The 18010-nt window shown below is 52.4% G+C and overlaps 1 protein-coding gene across 4 annotated transcripts; it reads right to left on the reverse strand.

The window, feature by feature from the left end:
* Position 1: 1 nt before the first annotated feature.
* DNAJC5G (DnaJ heat shock protein family (Hsp40) member C5 gamma) lies at positions 2-15951 on the reverse strand. 4 transcript variants are annotated; one of them, XM_027850597.1, is made up of 5 exons: positions 15809-15951; positions 4592-4707; positions 3862-4075; positions 3561-3697; positions 2411-2658 (listed from the first exon to the last, which is right to left on the reverse strand). In XM_027850597.1, exons 2-5 carry the CDS (start codon positions 4702-4704, stop codon positions 2595-2597), a joined length of 528 nt encoding a protein of 175 aa, XP_027706398.1. In that variant the 5' UTR covers positions 4705-4707; positions 15809-15951; the 3' UTR covers positions 2411-2594. The 4 variants fall into 4 exon arrangements, 1 of the variants encoding a protein (XP_027706398.1); XR_003568138.1 differs by lacking the exons at positions 2411-2658; positions 3862-4075; positions 4592-4707 and adding exons at positions 2-916; positions 2307-2402 and having other exon boundaries at positions 3534-3697; XR_003568137.1 differs by lacking the exons at positions 2411-2658; positions 3862-4075; positions 4592-4707 and adding an exon at positions 1870-2402 and having other exon boundaries at positions 3534-3697.
* Positions 15952-18010: the final 2059 nt, after the last annotated feature.

Below are 18010 nucleotides of genomic sequence, written 5' to 3' on the forward strand. Positions count from 1 at the left end.
ACAGACTAGGGGCTGGAGGAGGGGCTAGAGCCTTTTTGGGAATAGGGGGCAAATCTGAGCCAGAAAAAGAGATAGGAATACTTCAGTCTTTCACACTCCGATTCTAAAAGGGCTCCCATTGGTTCTTGCTCAGTCGTGCTCCAGCTTGGGTCTTATCCTAGACACAGAGGCTATGACCCTACAAATAATCCCAGCAAAGGTATCCAGCCATGGCTCAGCAGCTGAGAGGGCCCAAGAGCTGGAGAGTCCTAGCAAGGACAATGGAAATTTAGGTACATCTTGGACCTGACACAAAAATCCTTTCTCTATCCACAATGTATCAGATTCATGGCAAAAGATGGTCCTTGCCCCATATTTCCCCCAGGACTCTGCCTAAGTCAGCCTGGAATTTGGCATCCAATGGACTAGTGGTACCTAGATTCAAGGACAATTTATTTCATCAATGTGGAACTCATTCTACAGGTGCAGATCACAACTCCCCTGAATTTACAGATGTTCAAGAATTGCTATGAGCAAAAAACTGAATCACCTTGTTGTGACCAAGCTCATGATGAATCTCTCGGGCTTTAGCCAGGTTAGTCGTCAGACATACGTAAAGTATGTATCACCAGCCTGTACTCAAAGCCTTTTTAGCTTTGATAGGAACAGGCAGAGTTTGGTGTTGGCATAGTCATAAAGAATCCAACTTTGCCTCCATTTGACCAGTGAGGCATCAATCCGACTTTAGTGAAAGATAGGTACCTGGAGTGCCAGCACTTAAAAAGTTCCAATCAAAGCTTGAAATTTATTTGCTGGAGTGCATTTTTAAGACTGTGTGGACCTGTTTCTTCTTCTCTTCTGCGTAATCTTTGAAAGTATTTCTCTCATGGAAAAAAATTTGTCCTCTTCCATCCACGTGCTGGACTCAGTATAGGCGCTAAGGGAGAGGCACAGGGTCAAAGGTCTTAAGGGAAATAACTTTAACCCAATAAGAAAAGGCATAACTCCTGCCAAATACCACCAAATTAGTCATTAAACTTGTCAACTCTGGTACTAGAACCCTGGTGCTCATCTCCTTTTCCACAGACCATTTCCAGGCTATCTTCTCTGTCCTCAACCCACACAATGGAGACTGCACATAATTCCTTTATTCACTGATGTATACTCAACCCCACAGAGCTTCCTGTTCCAAAAGAGTGCTTGATCCCTTCACTGAGTTAAGGGGAAGTTATATGGGCCGGCCTTTGGTTGAATGTTTGAGGAAAGCAACTGAAATAGGTAAAATACTTTGCCACAGAAGACATAGAAAGGGGAATGTTTTGTGAGAAGCACATTTTCTTCCAGGATGCAATTAACATCTCCGTCTTGGAAATAAGAGTCTTAGGGAAGAAGAGAGATTATGTCCCAAGAATACCATAAGGCTGGTGGGTACCTGTGCTGATAGAAAGGACCTCGAGAATATTTAGGAAAGTATGGTAACCTTTTTCCCTTCTTTACTCCTCATTCCTAAGAGTTGAGTAACAGTGGCATAAAGTGGTTCAGATACTGTGGATACTAGGAGGCATATGTAGACGGGGCCCACCCCAGGAAGGGAAGTTTAGGGCTCAGCCTAGCCATGGGATTACTGATCCAAAGGAATGGAGGGAATTGATACAGCAAGACCAAGTACAGGATCTACCCTCCATGATGGCTCCTGCCCTGAAGGGAATGGGGTGGGGAAGAAGAATAAACATGCATATAGGGCCTACTACGTGCTAGGCATGTACTAAGTGGATATGTATGTGTATACACACACACACACACACACACACACACACACACACATATAATCCTCATAACAACCCTGTGAAATAGGTGCTATTATTACCCTCATTTTACAGTTGAGGAACTAAGGTTATATTATTTGCCCAGGGTTACATAGCTAGCAAATGTCTGAGGCCAGATTTGAATTCATGACTCTAACCCAGTGCTCTTTCAGCGGTACTACCAGCTACCTCTGAGGGAGACATTATCCTAGACAGCTTAGGGACACAGCTACCACTAGTTACCATTAAGGCACATGGGAACAAGAGACAATTCTTTTGGGGAGAGAGCAGCCCTGTCAGCCCAAGATTTTGCAAGGCTTGGATGGCAAGAAATAGATAATGCTGCTTCCAGCTGTATTCAGGTTTTGGGACAAGTTAGGAAAGATACACAGGTTGGAGCTTAGAGAATGTTGGGGTTTATGGTAATCTAGCCAGATTTGATGATACCATGAAGGTCAGGAAAAGAGTTTTCAAAGGGAGAGGGCCAGAGTTCAGCAATGCTATGGCATTCATGGTGCTTACAGGAGCGGGGTTAATATCAGGACCGGGGCTAGAGGTCCCCTTCTTCAGTGTATACAGTAGACTGGGCAGCAGAAGACACATTCACAGGGTCAGCACCTGGAGACAGAAGAAGCAAGTACCATATTAAGATGAAACCCCTAAAGCAAGTATACAGAAAAAAACTTTTATTACTTACTTGTAATCAAGATAAAATAATGATAAAGTTATATAATTGTTATCACTAATTATTTGCCTCAGCCCCTTTTCTTCTTTTCTCCTTGAATACTATTGCACTCTAGTTTTTGCATTTTATGCCTCTTCATTATCATACTTTTTTTGGTTCAGATTGTAGAAAGCATCTTCAGTTCCACCTATGAAATTTGGAATACAAACATTTCTTGAAATGAGCTACAATTCCTGTCTTAACTCTTAATCTAATACTTAACACCATTACACTGACGTTACTCCTGGTCACCACTAGATGGCGATGAGGCAGAAATTTAAAGACCATTTTTAGATTAAACTGATCAATCAAATCAGTCGACATTTAATTTGAAAAATAAAACCTGGTTTTCTTTTGAGCAAATACCATAAATAAAGTATACGTTCTAACCCACCTTCTTCTATGACTTCTTTTAGGCTCACCTCCCAACTCAACCCAAAGACCCCAGACAGGGTGTCATACTCAAATTATCAATAAAGGATACATCTAGGCAGCCCCAGACCAGACTGTGCCTCATCCCATTCAGCTGTACATCCAAGCCATCTCACCATATGAGTTACAGACATTCCTTCTCCTCCCCCCCCTTTTCCCATGTTTAAGGCTCAGTAATCAAATCAACAATACCCCTTGCTTTTGGGAAGGGTATGTCAATTGAGTGTCCTGCAGATCAACTCAACATCTCCTTGATTCCCCAAACCAAAGTTCCCTTCCCAGACCACCACTTCTTTGTATGTGATGTCTACTAGAAGTTCCTTGAAGACAGAGACTATCTCACTATTTGTATTGTTTCTCTAGCACTTGGCATACAGTAAGCACTTAATAAGTGCTTTTTCATTCACTCAAATTATATGCACCTTGAGAAAGCTGCAGATTGTATACCCTGATTATCCTTCAATCTGACCCAATCCCTGACCTGATTCTCCTAGCTCTTGGGGACCCTGGGTTCAGAGATCCCTGTCATTCCAGACCTTCCTACCTTCACTCCTGGCCCAGATTTTACCTTAGGCATTTTCTTTTGGCCTCACCTGTCCTTGGACGTTGTGTCTGCCTATGTGTCTGGATGTTGCGTCTGTAGATCACTGTTGGACTTAAAATACTCATATTCTGGTGGTACGCTCATCCCACAGCAAAAGCAGCAGCAGCAACAGCAGCAGCAACAAGAAAGAAGTGTACACAAGAGGACCAGGCACTGGGAGATTGGGGAGAATGGCTTAAGTCCAACAGCTTCTCCTCTGGTGTTGTCTATGCTCCCCCACCCCCAAATTCCCTGACACTGACAGCAACAGGGCAACATGCCAGTGTGTGGGCATCTCTGCTGCCCAAAGACTGGAGGGACTTCAAAGGAATGCATACCTTGAACCACCACTTAGTCACAACGAAATAGATTTTGACAGTTTCTGAGCCATATTGGTTAGCCATATATAGGCCCATAGCACCATACATATTGTAGATCTGGCGCTGATCAGGATCAGCAAGTATTGAATGGGCTGCATTGATCTCTTTGAATCGCTCTGCTGCATCGGGGTCTTCTGGATTCTTGTCTGGGTGGTACTTCAGTGCCAATCTCCTACCAGCCATTGCCCATGAGGGAGGGCATAAAGAGGAACAACAGAACAAGCCCAAATTGGAGAGGGGAAAGGAAGATGGCTGGATTACATGGAGTAGAGACAGCATGGGAGAAATCTAGACATTTTGAGATGCAGTAACAAGGATAAAGAAAACAGGAAGGGGCAGGTAGGTGGCGCAGTGGATGGAGCACCGGCCCTGGATTCAGGAGGACCGGAGTTCAAACCGGACTCAGACACATAATACTTACTAGCTGTGTGACCCTGAGCAAGTCACGTAACTCCATTGCCTAGCAACCCCATTGCCTAGCAACCCCATTGCCTAGCTTAAAAAAAAAAAAAAGAAAACAGGAAAAATTTTTTTCCTTCTTCCACACTGACAAGGAGATGCTGCCTTCTCCCAGTCTCAATGGAAGGGTCAGATAATTTGAAAATGGGGGTGGTGGTGAGTGGGGTTTATGGTCTAAGGTTTAGGGATACGAGGGTCAAAGGCTTGATGGGGGTGCTTAAGTTCAGACCTGTAGGCTTTCCTGATCTCTTCAGGTGTTGCTCCCTGAGGCAGCTCCAGCATGTCATAGAGGGTTTCTCCAGCTTTGGATGACTTACACCTTTTCTGACACACTTGTGCCATTCTCTGGGTCCAGAGAGCAAGGAAGCAGATGTGAGAATTTCACACAGGAGTTGAAGCCAGGGGGAAACAAAACTTGCCTGAATATCCAGTAGGCAGACAGTATTATGCTCTCCAGTGTGTATAGTATACTGTACCTTTAAAAAGGAGCTGATGCTGCACAGATAGATCTCTTGGCACTAGGGAACCCAAGGAAGTACAGGAAGGGGTAAAGGTAAAATGTTACGAAATGGGTATGACCTGGACCAAGATGCAGGATCTTATCCAAACATTTTGTCTATCTGGAATTCCTAGAAAATCAGTATAAAGCCTCTAGGATTTCACCACCCATACTAGTGGTCTTGAACAGTGGAACCAGTCATATTTGGCTGAATAACATAGGTTAGAAATGGGGAAGATCTCTGATTACCCTGGAAATACAATTCAGACCCAAACCCTAAGCTACCCATGAGTTCATCAGGATAATGTCACGTCTCCTAGTGTCTGAGGTCAAAGGGCATTGCTCACCCCTCTTCACTGTCAGTGGTTCATCCTGGGCATCCCCTTCTGTCTCAGGGAAGCTCCCACCTAGGATGCTATGGCAGCTCAGTTATAAGAGACACAGCAGGCAGTGGCGGACAAAGGGGAAGTTACTGAAGTTAGAATAAAAGCAAGATCTGTCAAAGGTAGGAAGAGGTAGGGGCAGGAGGGAGAGAACAGTAAGCTTTGGAGAGAATACAGGAAGTAGAGAGGAGACAGGATACCTTGAGTCAGTGTTGAAGAAAAGAGCTAAAATAGGGGTGTGGGGTTGCCTTGGATTGGAACAGAAGGAAGCATAAATCAGAGCATGAAGAGGAAAGGGAACTGGGGATACCTTGAATCAGAATTGGAAGGAAATCTGGAGATAGGGGCTAGGACACCTTAACTAGGGCTTAGGAGAGCTAGTACAGGACAGAACTTAGTACTAGCTCGCTAGTGTACTAGTACAGTACTAAGTACTAGAGATAGTATTCAGAAGCAGAAAGAATGGAGGAATGGAGGCTGGGGAAAACCTTGCTTGTTGCAGAAAAGAATGGAGATAGGGGCTGAGGGCAGATGGAGGAGGGGGGAGAAAAACACTCTGGGTCAATGTTGAAAAAAATCTGAGATGGGGGTAAAGGGGATTGAGGCTCTGGGGGAATGACTTGGAGGAAAGAATGGGTCTTGCAGGCTGCTGGAGCCAAGCAGGAGGAGAGTGAAGTGGAGAGGGTCACTTTGGGTTTGCACTGGAAAGAGAGGAGATAAGGTCTGAGTTCCATTGGATCAGTGTGAGAGGTTTATATAGGAGATGGGATGAAAGAGGAACTGGGATCCTGGAGTGAGTAAATGGCTTTGGATAAGTAGAGAGAAAAAAGCAGGAATAGGGACTGGGAAGCAAGGTAACTTGGGTCACAGAAGGGACTGAGATCAGGGCTGGGAGGCAAGGAGATCAGGGCCTGACCTGGGGTTGGGCTACTCAGGCCAGGCAGGGAGCCAAGGGTCAGGATGCTATCTGAGAAGGGAATGGAGAAGACGGGAGGGTCAGGGCTGCCCAAACCAAGCAGGAGGTGAGTAAATCACCCAGGGTGGCCTGGGCTAGGCAGGGGGAGAAGGGGCAATGTTCCCCAGGGCCAGAAAGTTGGGTAGGGCACAGGACTATTCAGGGCAGGGAAGGGGTAAAGTGCTATTGGGCCTGACTGGGGATTTCAAGGTAGTAGGAATGCCCAGGTCAGGTGGGAGGCTTGGGGTGGGGAAAGAGTCAGTGCTGTCCTGGACAGACATGGGGCCTGGAGAGGCTGGCTGCCTGGGATGGATGGATGTGGGATCTAGGACCAGGGGAAGATTGAGGCCCCACTCTTGGGCAGGTAGGGGCTCTGGGCCATGGGGTCTGGGGCAGGCAGAGGCTCTGAAGGTGGTCACTAAGACCAGGAACTAGGGTGGGTAGGGACTATGGGGGTAGATCCTGGGGCAGGCAGAAATTCTGGGAGAGGGTTCTGAAGCTGGCAGGGGCTCTAGAGGTAGGCACCAAGAACAGATCTTGGAGCAGGCAAGGTCTCTGAGATAGGCAGGAACACTAGGGGCAGACCCTTGTGCAAGCAGAGCTTCTAGGGTAGACAAGTGCTCTGGGGTGTTTACTGGGACCAGGCTCTGAGGTGGGAATGGGCCATTGGGCAGCAGTTGACTCTGGGGCAGGCAGGGACACTGGGGAAGGCAGAGGGTTGGGGAAATAGGCAGTAGGGGTGGGTCCTTGGGTAGGAAGAGACACAGGGGTCCCGTTCTAGGGTGAGTAAGTGCTCAGGGGGGCAAGCAGTGGAGATAGGGGCTGGGACACCTTAACTAGGGCTTAGGAGAGCTAGTACAGGACAGTACTTAGTACTAGTGTGCTAGTGTACTAGTACAGTACTCAGTACTAGAGATAGTATTCAGAAGCAGGAAGAATGGAGGAATGGAGGCTAGGGAAAGGGGCTCTGGGATGGACAAGGATATTGAGGGAGACCACTTAGGCCAGACCCTAGAGTGAGCAAGGGCTCTAGAAATGAGCACTAGGGGTGGGTCCTGGGATGGGCAAGGCATCAGGGATCTTGCTCTGGGATGGGCAAACATTCTAGGGGTGGTCATTGGCTGCAGGTCCTGCGACAGGTAGGGCCTCTGGGACAGGAAGGGGGCAATGAGGAGGACAAAGTTTCTGGGGGATGGTCATTAGGACCAGGTTTTGGGATGGGCAGGAACTACAGAGGTGGGTTTGGGGGGCATACTCTGGAGTAAGCAGGTTCTGTGGCAGTGAGCACTAGGAGTGAGCCCTGAGGTAAGCAGGAGGAAGGGGGAGGGCATGGGTCTGGGGTCTAGGCACTAGAGGATGGCTCTTAGGAAGGCAAGTCACTGGGAGGGCTATGAGGCATGAAAGGGCTCTGGGGGTGGGCACTGGGATCAGACTCAGTGTGGGGAGTGGCTCTGGAGCTAGGTTCTGAGGGTGAGTTCTGTGACAGGCAAGGCCTTTGGGGCAGATAGGGTCATTAGAGGTAGGCCCTGGAGTGGGCAGAGGAATTGGAAAAGGCAGGGGTTCTGGGAGGTGGTTACTAGGACAAAATTTTGAGATGGGCAGGGGGTGTGCACGGGGGCAGGCAAGGCCTCTGGGCCAGTCAGGAGCACTGGTGGAGGGCCCTGAGGGAGATAGGGATATTAGCTTTGGCTTTGGGTGAGACAGAGACATTGGAGATGAGAACTGGGGAGTGTAAGAACCTTGGCATGGGCAAAGGCTCTAGTAGTTGGTACTGTGACTAGGCTCTGGGTTGGGCAGGGGCTAAGGAGGTGGGCACAGGGGATGGGCCATGGGGGGCAGGACTCTGAGTGGGCATTCATGGGGACAGATGCTTGGCAAGGGGATGGGACTTGGGCTCTGAGGCTTAGCACTAGAAGACAGCCCTTGAAAGCCCTTGAGCCATAGAGCCCTTGGGCTCTATGGGGTGGGAAGAGGAGACGGGCACTAGAGCAGGCAGGGACTCTGGGGCAGGCAGGAGCACTGGGGAGGTCAAGGCCCTGTGAGTGGGCCCTGAGATCTAGCTCTGAGGTGGGCAGAGGTTCTGGGGAGGGCACTAGAGGTGGATTCTGAGGGAGGCAATGGAACTGGGGAAAGCAGGTGGTCTGGGGGTGGCATTGGGACCAGACTTTGTGGGCAGGGATTTTGGGATGGCCAGTGGGAGTGAGCTCTGGGGCTGGCAGGACCTCTGGAGTTGAGTCTGGGATCAGGCCCTGGTGCATGCAGAGGCATTGGGGGCAGGCCCTGGGGCAGGCAAGACCTCACAGAGGCAAGATCACTGGAGGTAGTTTCTGGGGTAGGCAAGGAGACTGGAGAAAGTAGAGGATCTGGGGGGTGAAGGGTAGTGATCACCGAAACCAGGTTTTGGAGTGGGCAGTGATTTTAGGGGTAGGCACTGGGGATGGGCTGTAGTTGACTCTGGGGTAAAGATGGGAGCTGGGGGTGGCCTCTGCAGCAGACAAGGGTATTGTGGGTAGATCCGGGGGCAAGGGGGGGGGCAGGCAAGCATTTGAGGACTGGTCCACTGGGATTAGGCTCTGCATCAGGTAGAATCTCTGGGGATGGGCATCAGAGACAAGCCCAGGGGTCAGACATGGGCTTTGGGATTAGGCAATAGTGTATGACTCTTAGGAAGGTAGAGACATGGGGATCTCTGGTACAACCTAGGACAATGGGTGTGGGCACTGGGGGTAGGCTTTGAAGGCAGTGGGCTCTGGGGCAGGAAAGACTCCTGGGGCCATCATGGAAACTGGAGAAGACAGGAGCTCTGGAGAATGGGTGGGCAAAGACTCTAGGGGTGAACACTAGGGGTGGGCTCCCATGCAGGCAGGGCTTCTCAGGCAGTCGGGGGTACTGGGGATGGGTCCTAGGCAGTGCAGGGGCTCTGGAGTAAGCAAAGACCGATCTGGGACCAGACTGGGCAGCGAAGTCTCTGGAGGTGAGCCTTGGAATCAGGCTTGGAAATGGACAGGAGTTCTGGGGCACTGAGGTCAGACCTTGGGACATATATGGGCACTAGGGGCAGGTTTGCAGGTGGATAGTGGCTCTAGGGGTAGGCAAGGGATCTGGGGGTAGTTATCAGACCAAGTTTTGAACTAAAGAAACCTAGGTGTGGGTACTGTGGATGTCCTCTACAGCAGGCAGGGTCATTGTGGGTGGGCCCTAAGGCACTAGGTCATAGCTCTGGGGCTGGTAAGCATTTGGGGGTGGTCACAAGGCCCTGGTGGTATTCACTAGGACCAGGTTCTGGGTTGGGCATGGTTTCTAGCGGTGAGCATTAGAGGAAGGAAGTGGACTGAGTGTGGCCACTGGGGAGGACAGGAGCTCTGGGAATAAACAGTCGGACTGGGCTCTTTGGTAGGCAGTGGATTTGAGTGATGGGCAATGGGAGCAGGATTTAGGGCAGGCAAAGCATCTGGGAGCATGTTCTTGAACAAGCAGTGTTCTGGGGTGTGTATTGGGGATATCCCCTGGGGCAAACAGGGAAACTAGGGAGGAAGGGCTTGGGAGCCCAGAGGGGCAACAAGGATGGGTACTCGGACCAGTCTTTGTGGTGGGCAGGGATCCTGGGGGTGGGCTCTGGGACTAGGCTTAGGGGTGGGAAGGGGTTCTAGGGGTGGGTATTGCTACTTGGCTCTGAGGTGAGGAGTTCTGGAAGTGGCCATTGGAAGCAGGCCCTGGAACAGGCAGGGCTTCTGTGACTGGACACTGGGGAGGGCAGAGGCATTGGTAGTGAGCACTGGGGATGGCCTCTGGGGCAAGCAATGATTCTGAGGATGGGTATTTGTGGTTGGCCCTGGGGCAGGCAGAGATCCTGTGGCAGGGGCAGGCAATCCTTGAGACATGCAGGGGCACTGGGGCTTGCCATGGTGGTGAGCAAGGGCTCTGAGGCTGGGAACTGAGGAAGGTAGTGCCTCAGGGATAGGCAAGGGCACTGGAGGTGAGCCCTGGGGCAGGCAGGAGCTCTGGGATAGGCACTAAGGAGAGCAAGGGCTGTGGAAGGTACAGAAGTACTAGAGGTGGAAACTGAGATAAGGCTTTGGGGGTAGACACTGAGTAGGGGAGGGGCTCAGGGTAGGCAGGGGTATTGGGACTGGGCACTGTGAGTGGGCCCTGAGGCAAATAGTGGCTCTGAGAATGAGCACTTGGAGCTGGCACTGGCAGGGGTACTTGAGGTGGGCAATGCTATGAGGCTCTGGATTAGGCAGGGTTTCGGAGGGTGGGGACTGGGAGGGGAAAGACCTTGGGGTGAGCAGAGGCATTGGGAGTGAACACTGCAGGTGGGCTTGGAGGCAGGCAGTTGTTCTAAGGATGGACACTTGGGTCCAGCCTCCAGGCAGGTAGGTCCTCTGGGGCAGACAGAAGTTCTGAGTGGGGATAATATTACCAAGCTCTGGGCTGGGCAGGGATTCTGAGGATGGGCCCTCGGACAGTCACGGGTACTGAAGGGATAGGGTATCTAAGGCAAGAGGGGTTTGAGGTCTGAGCAGAGATCCAGGTCAGGGAGCAAGTAGGACTTCTAGGGCAGGCAAGGGTGGTTGGAAGGGCCTGGACTTAGGGCTGAGCACTAAGGGAGAACCCTGGGGTTGGCAGGCCTTTGGTGGAGGTACTCTGGGATAGGCAGAGGCACTAGGATCCACCTTCGGGGCCCTAGGGCCTCTGGGAATGTACAATGGGTAGGGCAGTGGTTGGGGTGGACAGGGGCACTGGGAATAGGCACTAGAAGTTACCTCTAGCGCAGGCAGTGGCTCTGAAACTGGGCACTTGTGACAGGCTTTGGGGTAGGCAGGGGATTTGAGGCAGCAGGGACAATGAGAACAGGGGTTCTGGAGATGGGTACTGGGGTTCTGTTTTTGGACAAGGCTCTGGGTTAGGAAGAGACTTTGGGGGGTGGGCACTGGAACCAGGCTCTGATGTGGGCAGGGGTTTAAGGGCAGGCACCAAGGGCTGGTCCTGGGACAACCAGGAGCATTCAGCTCAGGCTCTGGGACAGGCAAAGCCTCTGGAGGTATATACTAGGGTCAGTCCCTGGGCCATGCAGGGGTACTGGGTATGGGCCCTGGGGCACACGAGACTTCTACGGCAAGCAGAGGCACTGTGGGCAAGTCCTACAGCAGGCAAGGGCATTGGGCCCCAGCTATGGGGCAGGCAAGCATTGCAAATGAGGGGGGTCACTGGGGTCAGACTCGGGGGGGCGACTAGGGGCAGACAAAGGACTGGGGCTTTGAGGTGGTCACTGAGAGCAGGCTATGGGGTGGATAAAGGCTCTTGGGGTGGGCATCTGGGAAGGGATGTGGTATAGGCAGAGGTACCATGGATGAGGTCTAGGGTAGGCAGGGGCTCTGAAGGTGGGAACTGGTGGGGGGGACCCTGGGTTAGGTAAGGATTCTGGAGCAGGCAGGATCACTGGAAGTGGGCTCTGGGGAAGACAAGGGAAGTGAGGAAGTCAGGAGCTCAGGAAGGGGGGTGATCATTGGGATAAGGCTTTGGGGTGGATATGGGTTCTTGGGGTGAGTACTAAGGGTAAGCTCTGGGATAGGCCAGAATTCTGGGGTGGTAGTAGACTGAGACTTAGGTATGAACAGATATTCTGGGAATGGGCTCTGGCAGGGCCACAGGAGTCAGGTTCTGGGGCAGGCAGGGTCTCTGAGGGATGGGCACTGGGGGCAGGCCCTTGAACAGGGAGAGGTACTGGCCTGGCTCTAAGGTGGGCAAGGGGTCTGGGTATGGGCACTAAGAAGAGGTCCTGGAGAGAACAGGGACAATGGGGGGGGTAGGCACTGGGACCAGGCTCTGGGGTGGGAGGGGTACTAGAGGTGAGCACTGGCACAGGCAAAGGCTCTTAGGTGGGCACTGGAGAGGCCAGGGGTGCTGGGGAATGGCACTACTGTGAGAATCTGGGGCAGACAGGGGCTCTGAGAATGGACACGTGTGGGCCTTGGGGTGGGCAGAGCCTCTGAGGCAGACAGGGGCACTGGGAGTAGGTACTGGGGTGAGGCTCTTGGACCAGACTCTGAGGTAGGAAGGTCTGAGAGTGATCACTGGAACCAGGTTCTGGGATGATCAGGGGTTCCGGTGGTGAGCACTGGGGTCAGGGTCTGGGTCAAGCAGGGACACTGGAGGCAGACTCTAAGGGTAGACTCTAGGGCATACTGGACTTTTGGGGCAGACAGGGGCACTGTGGATAGGGTAGGCAGGGGCACTGGGTCCCAGCTCTGGTGCAGGCAAGCACTGGGGGTGGTCACTAGCATCAGGTTGTGGAGGTTGGGACTAGAGAGGGCAAGGACTCCAGTGTGGGTAGTAACACTGGGGATGGTCACAGGGAAAGAGACACTGAGATTGAGCTCTAGGAGTCACCTCTGGGGCAGGCAGTGGCTCAGGATGGGCATTTGTGGCAGGCCTTGGGGAACACAAGGCTTCTTGGGGCATGGAGGGGCACTGAGGTGGGCTGGAATTTTGGGGCAGGCAAAGACACTGGGAGTGGTCACTGGGACAATGCTCTGGGGTAGGCACTCGGTGAAAACCTTAGGACAGGAAAGAGTTCTGGGGGCAGGCTCTGAGAGAGGCAGAGTCATTGGGAATCAGCTCTGAGGTTGGTAGGGGTACTAGGGGTCTCCTCTGGGGTAGGCAGTGGCTTGGAGGATGGGTATTTGTGGTGGCCCTTGAAGCACGCAGGTGCACTGAGGAGGGCAGGGGTTCTGGAGGTAGGTACTGGTAGTAGCCTCCTAGACTAAAGCTCTGTGGTAGGAAGGGGTTCTGAGGGTGGGCACTGAAACCAGGTTCAAAGGTAAGATTGGTACTGGGGGTGGGCTTTGGGGGAGGCAGGGCCAATGGGGGTGAGCTCTGGAACATGCAGGGATTCTGGGGGTTGGCACTAGGGAGGGCAGGGGCTTTGGAGAAGCCAAGGACATCGAGGGTGATCACTAGGACAAGGGCTTCTGGGGTTGAACAACGGATATGGGCCCTAGGGCAGGTAGGGGGCACCAGAGTCAAGCTCTGGACCAGGAGGTGTTGCTGGAGGTGTGCACTGGAGTCAGACCTTGGGGAAGGCAGGTGCTAGGGGATCAGGCTCTGGGGCAGGCAGGGGCCCTGGGGTTGGGGAGGGGGGTGAGCACTAGGAGAATCAGGGCCAATGAGGGTAGGCTCTGGGGCAGCTAAGCACTCTAGGGGTTGGCACTGGGTAACTTGGGATTTGGGGCAGGGGCACTGGAGCTAGGCTCTGAGACAAGCAGGGACACTGAGGGCAGAGGTTCTGGGATAGGCACTGAGGAGGGCAGAGGGTCTGAAGTGAGCAGTAGCACTTGAGATGGGTACTGGAAACAGGTTCTCAGGTGGGTAGGGGCTCTAGAGTTGGGCACTGGTGGTAGGCTCTGAGACAGACAGAGCTCTGCAGCTGGCAGGCGATATTAAGGTTGGGTCATAACACAGGCAAGGACACTGAGGCCCAGCTTTGTGGAAAGAAGGAAATCTGGGGGTGGTTACTGGGGGCAGGCTCTGGGGCAAGCACAGCCTCTGGGGAGGAAGGGTTTCAAGGGACAAGCCTTGGCACATGAAAGGGTACTACAGGTAAACACTGGGACAAGGCTCTGGGATGGGCAAGCGCTCAAAGGGTGGGCACTGAGAGGGGGCCTTGTGGCAGGCAGGGCCACTGGGACTTTGGGGCAAACAAGGGCAATTGGGGTGAGTAGTAAACTGGCAGTAAACAGGGAGGCCTTGGGCAAGGCTGGACCTCTTGAGACAGGCAGAAGCTCTTGGGTTTCAGCACCGGGGGCAGGTCCTGGTACTGGCAGGGTCATTGGGATTCAGCTCTGAGGAGGACAAGGGCAGATAGAGGCACTAAAGGTGGGCAGTGGGACCAAGCTCTGGGAACTGGAGGCAGACCCTGTAGCAGTCAGAGGCACTAGGATGGGCAATGGAGCAGGTAATGGCTCTTGTTAAGCACTGGAAGTAGGTTCTGGGACAGGCAGGAGCTTTAGTGGTAGTTACTAAGAGTAGGCTCTGGGGTGGGCAGGGTCTATCTCTGGGGATAGCAGGGGCACAGTGGTGGGCACTGGGATCAAGTTCTGGGGTGAGGGCTGGGGTTGGGTTCTGTGGCAGGCAAGAGTTTTGGGAATGGGCATTTGTGAGTGGGATCTGGGGCTGACAGGGGCACTGTGGTTAGTGGTGGGCATGAAGGAGGAAAGCACTGAGGGCAGGCATTCAGGAAAACAAGGGCTCTGGGATGAGCAGGGACACTGAGAGTAGACACTGGGACCAGGATCTGGGGTGGGTAGGGGCTGAGGTTTGTTACTGGCAAAGACATGGTTTGGACCCTGGGCAGGGAGGGCTTCTGGGGGTGAGCATTGGGGCAGGCATGGGCACTGTGAAAGGCAGAAGTTCTGGAAAGTGGATACTGAGTAGGTGCTCAAAGACAGGTAGGGACCCTAGAGCTGGGCACTGAGAAGGAGAGGGACTCTTAGTAGGCAAGGATACAGGTTGGGCCCTGGGCCAGGCAGGGCCTCTAGGGGTGGGCACTTGGGGCAGGCAGATCTGGCACAGACAGGAGCACTGTAGAGGGAAGGAGTTCTGGGGGGTAGACACTGAGTAGGCACTCTGGGACACGCAAGGGAACTGGGGCCCAGCTCTGGGTTGGGGTGGGAGGCTGGGAGAGGGCAGAAATTCTGAGCCAGGAGACTAGGGGTGGGCACTGGGACAGGCAAGGCCTCTGGGGTGGACACCTGGGCAGGCCTTGCGGCTGGCAGAGGCACCGTTGAAGGGTGGGGGTTCTGAGGGGTGAACACTTGCTGGGTGCCCAGCAGAAGGCAGGGGCACTGAGGCCCGGCTCTGAGTCCAGCAGAGGTCCTGGGGGACTGAAGGACACTGGGATTTGGCCCTGGCACATGCTGAGCCTCTGGGGCTGGACACTGGGGATGGGGGCAGAAACGGGAGGTGAGTGCTGGGAGCAGTCTCTCAAAGGCTGGAGCTAGGGGTTGGCCCCAAGCGGAGGGGTAGGGGGGTGGATTTGGAGAGAGGTAAGGGTTCTCCGGAGTGGACACCGGGTAAGTGTCGTAGGAAAGCTGGGGAACTGGGGCTCTGGGTCCGGACACTGGGACCACGATCTCTGGGGCACTGAGGATGGACTCTGGGGCAGGCGGGGGCACTGGGAGAGAAGCTAGGGCGGAGGGCACGGAGTGCAGATCCGGGGACAGGTGAAGCTCTTGTGAGGGTCCTCTGGCAATGGGCACTAGGGAACGGAGAGGTCGGGGGCGGACACGGGCCGGGGGTGGGTAAGGGCTCTGGGAGCGGGGCCTGGGGCTGGCCGGGGCACGGAAGTGGGCCTCGTCGCAGTTGGGAGCCATGGGCCGTGGGCACTGGTGGGGGGGGGGGGGGCGGGGGGGCGGGCAACGGGGCCCGGACCGCTCGGGGGGGGGGGGGGACGGGAGCCAGCGAATCTGGAGGGGAGGCCGCGCTCGCCCGCACGGCCTGAGTCCCGAGGCAGAGCCTACACGCGGAACGCCTCCTCCGCGGCCCGGTCCGGGCGTGGCCTTCACCGCCGCCAGGCCCGGGCTCGGAGCTAGGAGCCCAACCACATACCCGCCTACAAGCCACGGTCTAGTCCTGCCGAAGCAGCTCCGCGTCTGCGTCTGCGCAGTCAACTCTCCCGTCACTTGTCACCGTTGGTTTGACAGCTGCGCAGGAGACAGCAAGCAGAGAACGGCTCCGCGGACTTTTTGTCGCCCTCCTCGAACGTCTGCGCGGCGCGGCAGGCTATTTGGTCCTTCTAGAAGCTGGGCGTGGTCTGGTCTGAGTTTCACCTTTGTGCTGGGAGGAGGGAAGCCGAGAGAGTCAGTAGAATGGAAACTCCTTGAGAGCAGGGACTGTTTGTGTTTTGTTTTGTTTTTTGCCTTTGTACCCAGTGACTGACCTATAGGTGCTTAATAAAATGATTATTGCTTGACAAGATTATATACATACACAGCTACATTTATACATATATGTAGGTGGGTGTGTGTTTGTGTCTGAGAGAGAGAAAGTCACTGTGACTCTGGGCAAGTCCCTTGAATTCTCTGATCTTTAGTTTCCTCATTTTTGAAAATGGAGATAATAGGAGCAACTATCTAACAGTGTTATTTTGAGGATCAACTGAGCTGATGTTGCTAAAGTGCTTTGCAACCTTGTTACTGTATAAATGTCAGCTATTTTTAAGAGGGTTTAGCTTTGTTTACCATGGCATCCTTACTTAGGTCTATGTCCCCCTAATTCAGATCAGCCTGTTCTTCAGTCATTCTGTAACATTAATTGCCTACTCCTACAAGGTGTGAAGATGAGTTATTAAGATGCTATGAAAAGAGGGATGGAGCTGGGTTCAGGGGACCTGGGTTCAAATTCTGACTCTTTCAATGTGACATTGAGCAAGTTACGTAAGGGAAAAATTAACTACTCTCTGTAAAATAAAGGAATTGGACTAGATGGCTTCTAAGATACTTTCCAGCTTAAAAAAAAATTAATCATACCCAGAACCTTAATTAGGAATTATTTCACCTAAGGTAAAAAAATAGATTGTTGTTGCTGTTGCATATTTAGGAGGAGAGGATGAGAGACTTGGTCGGCAGTCCCACTGCCAATAGAAGAAGGAGAAGGCACAATCTGTACCTTGGAAAGTCCCGCTCACCACTGAGGAGGATGGGGAGAGATAGTGGCACCACCTCCTCTTTCCACAGGAAAGATGTGCTTTGGTGATAGGACTCTGAGGATGTCTGACAAGGGTCATACCTCAAGGTAAGGGAGCAGAGACATACAGTGTTTAAAAGTACTGAGCTGTTAGAGGACGATGAAATTCAGGGCTTTGGGATATCATGTTACTGTGGAAAAGAAACGTGTCTTCCCTTTCCCAAAGAAGCACCCACGCCCTTGTCCTGGAAAAGCCCTGATTGCCCCACCGTAGTTACAGCTTTAATGATCTTGTCCACTACAGCATAGCTTCCTGAGAGAAGAGATCTCTGTACCCAGTAAAGTGCCTTGCCCCTAGTAGCTATTCAATGAATAATTGCTGAATGATTGAATGGCTGACCAATGAATCAGGACATTAAACAACAACAACACATACAATAGCCTAACAGTTTCAAGCTGCAAGCCAAGTAAGTGATGTGGACAATAAGACTGCCTCAGTAGTTCATTGGAGGGGGATATCACTGTAACCTGAGGTGGTAAGGGAAAGCCTGATAGAGAAGTAAGAATCAGCATAGCTATAGTGGAGGGCTCATTGATGTAGAAGAGTAGAGGGTGATGAGGTTGAAAAGGTAGGAGCAAAGGTGCCTCATCTCCATCCTATTAAACCTTTTCAGGAAGAAGGGGTACTTATTTTCCCAAAGCCTTATGATCATTGAGGTTAGGGATGGGGGATGCTAACAGTGATGATCAGGAGGGCAACAAATGAATGAGGCACTGCCATCAGCTTTCTTCACCTCCATCCCCTCCCTGCTTCGGAGACAGGGAATATCAAAGAAGGTATGTGGCAATGGTAAAGGCTTGGAATACGTACCAGGTAAATATGGTGATCAACTAGTAGCTTCGAGTCTACTGGTATAGGCAGTTGGGAGACACTGAAGGGCTTTGCATCGGTAGTACTATATAAGAAGACTCACCTGAGTTCAGCATACAGAATGGAACAGAGCTTATGGTACCACCTCATGGCAGAAAGGTGGAGGACTACTGGGGCAGAAGGTTATTTACATGACAAGACTCTCAATAGTGTATGCGGTGTTTGGGAGATTGAAAAATGTAACTTGTTTTTGG

This window comes from Vombatus ursinus, unplaced genomic scaffold (assembly GCF_900497805.2).
Source record: "Vombatus ursinus unplaced genomic scaffold, bare-nosed wombat genome assembly UNPS02009062.1, whole genome shotgun sequence".
Lineage (NCBI taxonomy): Eukaryota > Metazoa > Chordata > Mammalia > Diprotodontia > Vombatidae > Vombatus > Vombatus ursinus.

Bases quoted from the DNA above. Each gene is read 5' to 3' on its own strand.
- DNAJC5G (XM_027850597.1), bottom strand. From the start codon at position 4,704: ATGGCACAAGTGTGTCAGAAAAGGTGTAAGTCATCCAAAGCTGGAGAA. The intron at 3,698-3,861 runs GTATGCATTCCT...CCAATCTCCCAG, and splicing joins TGACTAAGTGGTGGTTCAAG to TGCCTGGTCCTCTTGTGTAC. The intron at 2,659-3,560 runs ATAGGCAGACAC...TCCAAATTTCAT, and splicing joins CAGACGCAACATCCAGACAC to AGGTGGAACTGAAGATGCTT.